Raw genomic sequence first — 10674 nt, 5'->3', positions numbered from 1 at the left:
AGGAAAATTCAAAGGAAAAAGTATGATTAAAACGTTGAAAGAAAGAATAAAGGACAGATAACGGTTTCTGTCATTACTTGAAATGAATAAAGAAAGAAATAATTAAAATAAAGGAAGGGAAGATGAATGAATGTGTGAAAGAAAAAATATATTGAAAGAAAAGAGAAAAGTAAGAAAAAAGAGAAAGAAAGAAGGGAAGAACGAAAGAAAAATAATTCCTTCATTATTTGAAAGAAACAAAGACAGAAGAAAAACGGAAAGGAAACAGGGAAGGAAAGAAGGGAAAGAAATAATAAGGGAAAAGAATTAAAAGGGAAACAGAAATTAAAGAATAAAAGAAAACAAATAACATCTTAAATCAAAAATTCAACCTACAATAGATCCCGATCACGCTAGTTTAAAAACATAATGGTCTATCACAAGATAATCGAAGTACATGTACATGTAAACATAGTGCAATGTACGTATCCTAGGATTTCCGAGGGTAAGTGCGGGCACGGCCAATATTATATAGCACGCAGGAAACCGCGGGCCCGTCTAAACGCCCTAGACTGCTCCCCTTGAATACCCTCGGTTAGACGCGAAAGCCCCCTAGGCTGTTTGCGTGCTCGGGCGTGACGTTTCCCGCGGCCGGCACTGTATATTATTTAACTCAAATATGAATCTTCGTGGACTTACCCTTGATTGAGTCCCACACACGACAAACGATGTCTGGTTTTACCTGCTCTGGATTGACGACCAAAGAAGAGTGTGGTATAGTGATCTTAACAGGTTGGTTGAAGATCAAGGGTTGAGGGTCACACCTGATCCCATAGCAGACCATTGATTCACCTTCAGTGATATCTACACAGGTATTTTCTCTACAGATGGTTAGGGTGATCTGACAAGAAACATCAGGTGGAACCGCTCCAGGAGGAAGGTACATTGATATTCCATGGTCTTCTAGATTGATTTCTTGACTGGAATTTCTGTTGACTTTGACAGAGGCAGCGTTAGAGTTCGATGGCCGATCTGTGATATATGCACGTATACAAGGTGAACAAAAAAGGTCACGGTACACAAAATGTAGAGGAACAAACCTGTATTTCAGCCAATGAAATTGAATAATAATCAAACAATTTTACAATGTATATAAGCCTATCAAAAGTTAACTAAGCGTTGTGTTGTGATCTCGGTTATTCAAATTCAGTTAAAAATGGTTTGTTTTTAGATTAAAAAAATCAATCGAGGCCTAAAGACGAATGACAAACGTTTCGACATCAATAAGGCATAGCGTATTGTACAGTAAACCCAACACTAAAGCAACGATTATCACATAGCATAAGGTGAACGATTACAGAACATTGACCATACGACACGACGTCATCGACCACAATCAAAGAAAACAGCAATTTAAGAATCCGCTAATATATAAACTACAAAGTTTTAGAATCAATATGATTCATTTGCAGTCAGATACATGAATTATGCAAAAAAATCAATGTTTAAATCAGAAAATTGATTTCCAGATCGTAAAAAAGTATTAAGAATAGGAATAAATAGGAATGATAGACAGAAGGCGCTGTTGATAGGAATATGGGGAAAAGATAAAGGAAATGCATTGAGAGATTTGATATAAAACTACAAAGAGGTAAAGAATTATGATGAATGTATCGGAAGAATAACGAGAGCGAGAAGAATAAGAACGAAAAGAGAAGAAGTGGAAGGGTAAGAAGATTAAAAGGTGGAAGAACAATACCAAAATAAACGAGAGGAAAAGAGAGCTATAATGGGAAAAAATAAATGCAAAATGAATATACATAATTAGTTAGAGTAAAACAGCAACCCTCTTGTTCCTAAAGTAGACAAATGGAATGTTTTTCCATGAACGATCAGTCGGTCAACAAGATATATATTAACGTGCAGTCATCTGCGACGAATTCAGTGACGATTTCTTGTTTCATATTTCAGGGATGCTCTTACCTCTAGTAGACTGTACACCATCCAAGGAAGGTGATCTGCAGTAAGCAATTAATGCAAAATCATTTAACTTCTAATATCTTGAATTATATTTACTACATAAACTGCATTGAAATCATTTAGAACATTCAAAAGAAAACCGTTACTTTTCGATGGACTTCTGATAATAATACATCAGTGAAAATTATTCACATATTATGTGCCATTTTAAATTGCAAACTATGTTTTTTTAAAGCTACACGAACTAACTAAACACATAGAATATTGAAAGAACAATTCCATCCCAACGGAAAATCGCTTTGAATGATAAGATAAACTCCACACTAGCATAACACTGAATAATTAATCAAAATGGGTTTGAAATAAGGTTTTATCTATTAAAGTTTCGCTCCATTAAAAAATAACATTTGTGCAATATGCACATTCTGGTCGGTATGCAAAAGAGGGGACTGATGATGTCACCCACTTGCTATTTCCTCTGTATTTCATTATATAAAATATTCTAGATTTTCTCGTCATTCTCATGTGAAGCAAGGTTTCATTCCACCCTGAGCGTGTGGTATTACCATTGCTTTAACGATTTTATTGTTTAGTCAAGATGTTCCTCTTTGTTAAATCTGTAAAATTGAAATATTACACATTTCAAACAATAGAAATATAAAAGGAAGCGTTAGGAACATCATCGACTCTTTCATTTACATGTCACTGGTTTGTGCATATAGATTTTTTTAATGAAAAATAAGCAAAACTTAAAAAATATAATATAATTTGACATTCGATTGTGATGAAATTTCCAATGTTGTGCTTGCTTGATTTTCCTCTGATTTGTTTTTTTTCTGGAGTGGACTTGATCTTTGACTTGAAAATACATGTATATCAGAATCCGTTTGTACTGGAAATTTAGTTTAAAGAAAGTAATTGTTCACCTTGCCAATATCATCTGTCTGATCATTTCATCATTTGCATAGTGGATTGGTAGGCAACCTGCTTCATCCTTGATATCAATCCTGGCTCTATTTTCTAAGAGATAGAACACCAATGCCTTTTCAGGAGATAACCTGCCACTGTAGTTTTCTTCGGATACCTGCAAAGGATAATTAACTTATTTTATGGGATAATTATATATACAACATTCAAATTCCCCGTCCTTGTTTTGTCATTTAAGTACAAATTATAGTATTTAAACCTTATTAGTCCATAAAGTGTTTGATGTCATGAAGATATTTGAAAGGCTCAACGATAAAAAAAAGAAATTATGGTATGGATCAAATATTAACTTTCTCACAAATTAAACCAAGTGAATATAGTCTTATATGATTTTTCATTTATCTTAATTGAATGTTATGCATCGGATTGCAATTAGCAGTGGATGCCGAAAATGCCATTATGATCAGTTGACTTAAATGTTTTAAAATGCAAGTGCACACTGAAAACTGAGGCAAAGGTCTTTTCCAAGACTAACCTTTCTGAGTGTTTCGGTGTCTTCAACATTCCTTTTCTTTTGGTAGCATAATTTGATAGCTTTATGAAGACATGTCTGACCGTCATTAGACTGTGCATTGATATCAGATCCTTTAGCAATGAGCTTTTCAATGATGGATGTATGTCCGTGTATTACAGCAAGATGGATGGCTGCTGAATCATTCTGGATTGGTAGAATCAAAATAATAAACGTAAAAGGAAAATTAGCATGCCTGTAAATGGTATTTAGAAGCAGCATCGGTAAAATCTTTGTCGTATATAAGATTGTATTAAACTTACATTTTGAACTCTATATGGATGATAATCAATGAACTTTGTTTTCCTTCAAGAGTTTTGCTGCTTTTGATATATTTAATCAGCTGAGGGACATGCATGTATGCAGGTATTAAATGAATTGCTAATAAAGTTTAAAGCCAGGCCCCGGGGGGGGGGGCCAGGCTTTTAAAGTTGTAATATGAAAGAGAGTAGAAGAATGATTAAACTTTTTTTTTTCAAATTTATATCAGTTCTTTTGTTAAAATTTCCATGGGCGGTAATCTCAAAATCGTGTTAATTGTGGTGTGTTTGCGCTAACACGGTTTTCAGAATACCGCCCGAGAGCGTATGCATGACCTACCTTAGCATTCAACTGGTCGATAAGCAGAGCAGCAATGTCTCTGCGCCCAACGGTTAACGATTGATGGAAGGGTGTTTGGCCCCGATTGTCTTCTGTGTCACTTCGTGCTCCACTTATAAGCAGGAATTTAACAACGTCAATGCAACCATGCTGAACGGCGATGTGTAATGCTGTTCTCCCTTCATTGTCTGCTTTATTCACCTCTAGAGGGTCACCCTTAAGGAGCAATGCGTGTTGATCTTCTGCGTTTCGATTCACCTCACCTGTAACACTAAGCAGACATTTGATGACGTCTATATTACCGTTCCAAGCAGCACGGTGTAATTCAGTCCAACCACCATTATCCTCCTTATTGACATGAGCTCCCTCACTGATCAGATATTTGATGACGTCAATAAGACTATTGTTAGCAGCATGTTGTAATGCAGTCCGATCACGATTATCCTCCTTATTGACCTCAGCTCCCTCACTGATGAGATATTTGATGATGTCAATATGACCTTTCTCAGCAGTCAAGTGTAAAGCAGTCACACCACTATCATCCTCCTTATTGACCTCAGCTCCCTCACTGATCAGATATTTGATGACATCAATATTACCGTTCCAAGCAGCATGGTGAAATGCAGTCCTACCACAATTATCCTCCTCATTGACCTCAGCTCCCTCACTGATCAGATATTTGATGACGTCAATATGACCATTGTTAGCAGCATGGTGTAATGCAGTCAAACCAACATTATCCTCCTTATTGACCTCAGCTCCCTCACTGATCAGATATTTGATGACGTCAATATGACCGTTCCAAGCTGCATAGTGAAATGCAGTCCGACCACCATCATCCTCCTTATTGACCTCAGCTCCCTCACTGATCAGATATTTGATGACGTCAATATGACCATTGTTAGCAGCATGGTGTAATGCAGTCAAACCACCATTATCCTCCTTATTGACCTCAGCTCCCTCACTGATCAGATATTTGATGACGTCAATATGACCGTTCCAAGCAGCATGGTGAAATGCAGTCCGACCACCATCATCCTCCTTATTGACCTCAGCTCCCTCACTGATCAGATCATTGATGGCGTCAATATTACCATTGTTAGCAGCATGGTGTAATGCAGTCCAACCAAGATTATCCTCTTTATTGACCTCAGCTCCCTCACTGATCATATATTTGATGACGTCAATATGACCTTTCTCAGCAGCACGGTGTAATGCAGTCCGACCACCATCATCCTCCTTATTGACCTCAGCTCGCTCACTGATCAGATATTTGATGACGTCAATATTACCATTGTTAGCAGCATGGTGTACTGCAGTCCAACCACGATTATCCTCCTTATTGACCTCAGCTCCCTCACTGATCACATATTTGATGACGTCAATATGACCTTTCTCAGCAGCACGGTGTAATGCAGTCCGACCATCATCATCCTCCTTTTTGACCTCAGCTCCTTCACTGATCAGATATTTGATGACGTCAATATTACCATTGTTAGCAGCAAGGTGTAATGCAGTCCAACCACGATTATCCTCCTTATTGACCTCAGCTCCCTTACTGATCAGATATTTTATGACGTCAATACGACCTTTCCAAGCAGCACAGTGTAATGCAGTCAAACCATTATTATCCTCCTTATTGACTTCAGCTCCCTCATTGATTAGATATTTGATGACGTCACTGTGACCATTCTCAGCAGCAATGTGTAATGCAGTCAAACCATCATTATCCTCCTTATTGACCTCAGCTCCCTCAGTGATTAGATATTTTATGACGTCAATATGACCATTGCTAGCAGCACGGTGTAATGCAGTTACACCATTATTACCTTCCTTATTGACCTCAGCTCCCTCACTGATCAGATATTTGATGATATCAATATGACCATTGCTAGCAGCACGGTGTAATGCAGTCAAACCATCATTATCCTCCTTATTGACCTCAGCTTCCTCAGTGATTAGATATTTGATGACGTCAATATGACCATTGCTAGCAGCACGGTGTAATGCAGTTACACCATCATTACCTTCCTTATTGACCTCAGCTCCCTCACTGATCAGATATTTGATGATATCAATATGACCATTGCTAGCAGCACGGTGTAATGCAGTCAAACCATTGTTATCCTCCTTATTGACCTTAGCTCCCTCACTGATCAGATATTTGATGACGTCAATATGACCGTTGTTAGCAGTACGGTGTAATGCAGTACCACGACCATTATCCTCCTTATTGACATCAGCTCCCTCACTGATCAGATATTTGATGACGTCAATATGACCATTCTGAGCAGCACGGTGTAATGCATTCCCACCACCATTGTCCTCCTTATTGACCTCAGCTCCCTCACTGATTAGATATTTTATGACATCAATATGACCACTCTCAGCAGCACGGGGAAATGCAGTCCCACCATCATTATCCTCTTTATTGACCTCAGCTCCCTCACTGATCAGATGTTTGATGACGTCAATATGACCGTTGTTAGCAGCACGGTGTAATGCAGTACCACAACCATTATCATCCTTATTGACCTCAGCTCCCTTACTGATCAGATATTTGATAACGTCTATATGACCACTGTTAGCAGCATGGTGTAATGCAGTCTCACCACCATTATCCTCCTTATTGACCTCAACTCCCTCAGTGATCAGATATTTAATAACGTCAATATGACCATTTTCAGCAGCACGGTGTAACGCAGTCCGAAAACCATCATCCCCCTTGTTGACCTCATCTCCCTCACTGATCAGATATTTGATGACGTCAATGTGACCATTCTCAGCAGCACTTTGTAATGCAGTCCCACCACCATTATCCTCCTTATTGACCTCCGCTCCCTCACTGATCAGATATTTGATGACGTCAATATGACTGCTCAAAGCAGCACGGTGTAATGCAGTCAAACCACCATTATCCTCCTTATTGACCTCCGCTCCCTCACTGATCAGATATTTGATGACGTCAATATGACCATTCTCAGCAGCACTGTGTAATGCAGTCCAACCACGATTACCCTCCTTATTGACCTCAGCTCCCTCACTGATCAGATATTTTATGACGTCAATATGACCATTGTTAGCAGCAAGGTGTAATGCAGTCCCACCACCATTATCATCTTTATTGGCCTCAGCTCCCTCACTGATCAGATATTTTATGACGTCAATATGACCATTGTTAGCAGCAAGATGTAATGCAGTCCCACCATCATTTTTCTCCTGATTGAAATCAACTCCCTCACTGATCAGATATTTGATGACATCAATATTACCGTTCCAAGCAGCATGGTGTAATGCAGTCTCGCCTTCATTATCCTTCTTATTGACTTCAGCTCCCTCACTGATCAGATATTTGATGACGTCAATATGACCGTTGTTAGCAGCACGGTGTAATGCAGTACCATGACCATTATCCTCCTTATTGACCTCAGCTCCCTTACTGATCAAATATTTGATAACGTCTATATGACCACTGTTAGCAGCATGGTGTAACGCAGTCTCACCACCATTATCCTCCTTATTGACCTCAGCTCCCTCACTGATCAGATATTTTATGACGTCAATATGACCATTGTTAGCAGCAAGGTGTAATGCAGTCCCACCATCATTTTTCTCCTGATTGAAATCAACTCCCTCACTGATCAGATATTTGATAACGTCAATATGACCTTTCCTAGCAGCATGGTGTAATGCAGTCTCGCCTTCATTATCCTCCTTATTGACCTCAGCCCCCTCACTGATCAGATATTTGATGACGTCCATATGACCAATCTCAGCAGCAAGGTATAATGCAGTCTCGCCTTCATTATCCTCCTTATTAACCTCAGCTCCCTCACTGATCAGATATTTGATGACGTTGATATGACCTTTCCTAGCCGCAAGGTGTAATGCAGTCCCACCACCATTATCATCTTTATTGACCTCAGCTCCCTCACTGATCAGATATTTTATGACGTCAATATGACCATTGTTAGCAGCAAGGTGTAATGCAGTCCCACCATCATTATTCTCCTGATTGAAATCAACTCCCTCACTGATCAGATATTTGATAACGTCAATATGACCTTTCCTAGCAGCATGGTGTAATGCAGTCTCGCCTTCATTATCCTCCTTATTGACCTCAGCTCCCTCATTGATTAGATATTTGATGACGTCACTGTGACCATTCTCAGCAGCAATATGTAATGCAGTCAAACCATCATTATCCTCCTTATTGACCTCAGCTCCCTCAGTGATTAGATATTTTATGACGTCAATATGACCATTGCTAGGAGCACGGTGTAATGCAGTTACACCATCATTACCTTCGTTATTGACCTCAGCTCCCTCACTGATCAGATATTTGATGATATCAATATGACCATTGCTAGCAGCACGGTGTAATGCAGTCAAACCATCATTATCCTCCTTATTGACCTCAGCTCCCTCAGTGATTAGATATTTGATGACGTCAATATGACCATTGCTAGCACTACGGTGTAATGCAGTTACACCATCATTACCTTCCTTATTGACCTCAGCTCCCTCACTGATCAGATATTTGATGATATCAATATGACCATTACTAGCAGCACGGTGTAATGCAGTCAAACCATTGTTATCCTCCTTATTGACCTTAGCTCCCTCACTGATCAGATATTTGATGACGTCAATATGACCGTTGTTAGCAGCACCATGTAATGCAGTACCACGACCATTATCCTCCTTATTGACCTCAGCTCCCTCACTGATCAGATATTTGATGACGTCAATATGACCATTCTGAGCAGCACGGTGTAATGCATTCCCACCACCATTGTCCTCCTTATTGACCTCAGCTCCCTCACTGATCAGATATTTGATGACGTCAATATGACCATTCTGAGCAGCACGGTGTAATGCAGTCCCACCATCATTATCCTCCTTATTGACCTCAGCTCCCTCACTGATCAGATATTTGATGACGTCAATATGACCGTTGTTAGCAGCACGGTGTATTGCAGTACCACAACCATTATTCTCCTTATTGACCTCAGCTACCTTACTGATCAGATATTTGATAACGTCTATATGACCACTGTTAGCAGCATGGTGTAATGCAGTCTCACCACCATTATCCTCCTTATTGACCTCAGCTCCCTCACTGATCAGATATTTGATGACGTCAATATGACCATTCCTAGCAGCACGGTGTAATGCAGTCCACCCACCATTATCCTCCTTATTGACCTCAGCTCCCTCACTGATCAGATATTTGATGACGTCAATATGACCATTCTCAGCAGCACGGTGTAATGCAGTCCAACCACGATTATCCTCCTTATTGACCTCAGCTCCCTCACTGATCAGATATTTGATGACGTCAATATGACCATTGTTAGCAGCAAGATGTAATGCAGTCCCACCATCATTTTTCTCCTGATTGAAATCAACTCCCTCACTGATCAGATATTTGATAACGTCAATATGACCTTTCCTAGCAGCATGATGTAATGCAGTCTCGCCTTCATTATCCTCCTTATTGACCTCAGCTCCCTCACTGATCAGATATTTGATGACGTCAATATGACTGTTGTTAGCAGCACGGTGTAATGCAGTACCACGACCATTATCCTCCTTATTGACCTCAGCTCCCTTACTGATCAGATATTTGATAACGTCTATATGACCACTGTTAGCAGCATGGTGTAACGCAGTCTCACCACCATTATCCTCCTTATTGACCTCAGCTCCCTCACTCATCAGATATTTTATGACGTCAATATGACCATTGTTAGCAGCAAGGTGTAATGCAGTCCCACCATCATTTTTCTCCTGATTGAAATCAACTCCCTCACTGATCAGATATTTGATAACGTCAATATGACCTTTCCTAGCAGCATGGTGTAATGCAGTCTCGCCTTCATTATCCTCCTTATTGACCTCAGCTCCCTCACTGATCAGATATTTGATGACGTCCATATGACCAATCTCAGCAGCAAGGTATAATGCAGTCTCGCCTTCATTATCCTCCTTATTAACCTCAGCTCCCTCACTGATCAGATATTTGATGACGTTGATATGACCTTTCCTAGCCGCAAGGTGTAATGCAGTCCCACCTCCATTATCATCTTTATTGGCCTCAGCTCCCTCACTGATCAGATATTTTATGACGTCAATATGACCATTGTTAGCAGCAAGGTGTAATGCAGTCCCACCATCATTTTTCTCCTGATTGAAATCAACTCCCTCACTGATCAGATATTTGATAACGTCAATATGACCTTTCCTAGCAGCATGGTGTAATGCAGTCCCACCATCATTATCCTTCTTATTGACCTCAGCTCCCCCACTGATCACATATTTTATGACGTCAATATGACCTTTCTCAGCAGCACGGTGTAAAGCAGTCCCACCACCATTATCCTCCTTATTGACCTCAGCTCCCTCACTGATCAGATATTTGATGACGTCAATAATACCATTGTTAGCAGCATGGTGTAATGTAGTCCAACCACGATTATCCTCCTTATTGACCTCAGCTCCCTCACTGATCAGATATTTGATGACGTCAATATGAACGTTCCAAGCAGCACGGTGTAATGCAGTCCAACCACCATTATCCTCCTTATTGACCTCAGCTCCCTCACTGATCAGAT

General features: G+C 39.8%; 2 protein-coding genes across 2 annotated transcripts; both read right to left on the bottom strand.

Annotated features, from left to right (window-relative positions):
• Positions 1–652: 652 nt before the first annotated feature.
• Positions 653–3344, bottom strand: LOC121417606 (tight junction protein ZO-1-like). The gene is made up of 4 exons (XM_041611342.1): positions 3333–3344; positions 2886–3043; positions 1963–1997; positions 653–1011 (listed from the first exon to the last, which is right to left on the bottom strand). The coding sequence occupies exons 1-4, from the start codon at positions 3342–3344 to the stop codon at positions 653–655; spliced, it is 564 nt and encodes a 187-aa protein (XP_041467276.1).
• A 797-nt stretch (positions 3345–4141) lies between these two features.
• Positions 4142–9778, bottom strand: LOC121417605 (ankyrin repeat domain-containing protein 50-like; the record flags this gene model as incomplete). Its single annotated transcript, XM_041611341.1, has 5 exons — positions 9676–9778; positions 7979–8181; positions 7220–7672; positions 5225–5749; positions 4142–4720 (listed from the first exon to the last, which is right to left on the bottom strand). Coding segments are annotated over exons 1-5 (1863 nt in total), but the record flags the coding sequence as incomplete, so codon positions are not given.
• Positions 9779–10674: the final 896 nt, after the last annotated feature.

The sequence above is a fragment of the Lytechinus variegatus genome, chromosome 6 (assembly GCF_018143015.1).
Source record: "Lytechinus variegatus isolate NC3 chromosome 6, Lvar_3.0, whole genome shotgun sequence".
Lineage (NCBI taxonomy): Eukaryota > Metazoa > Echinodermata > Echinoidea > Temnopleuroida > Toxopneustidae > Lytechinus > Lytechinus variegatus.
The sequence above is the reverse complement of the archived record's forward strand: the minus strand, read 5'-3'. Positions and strand labels throughout refer to the sequence as shown.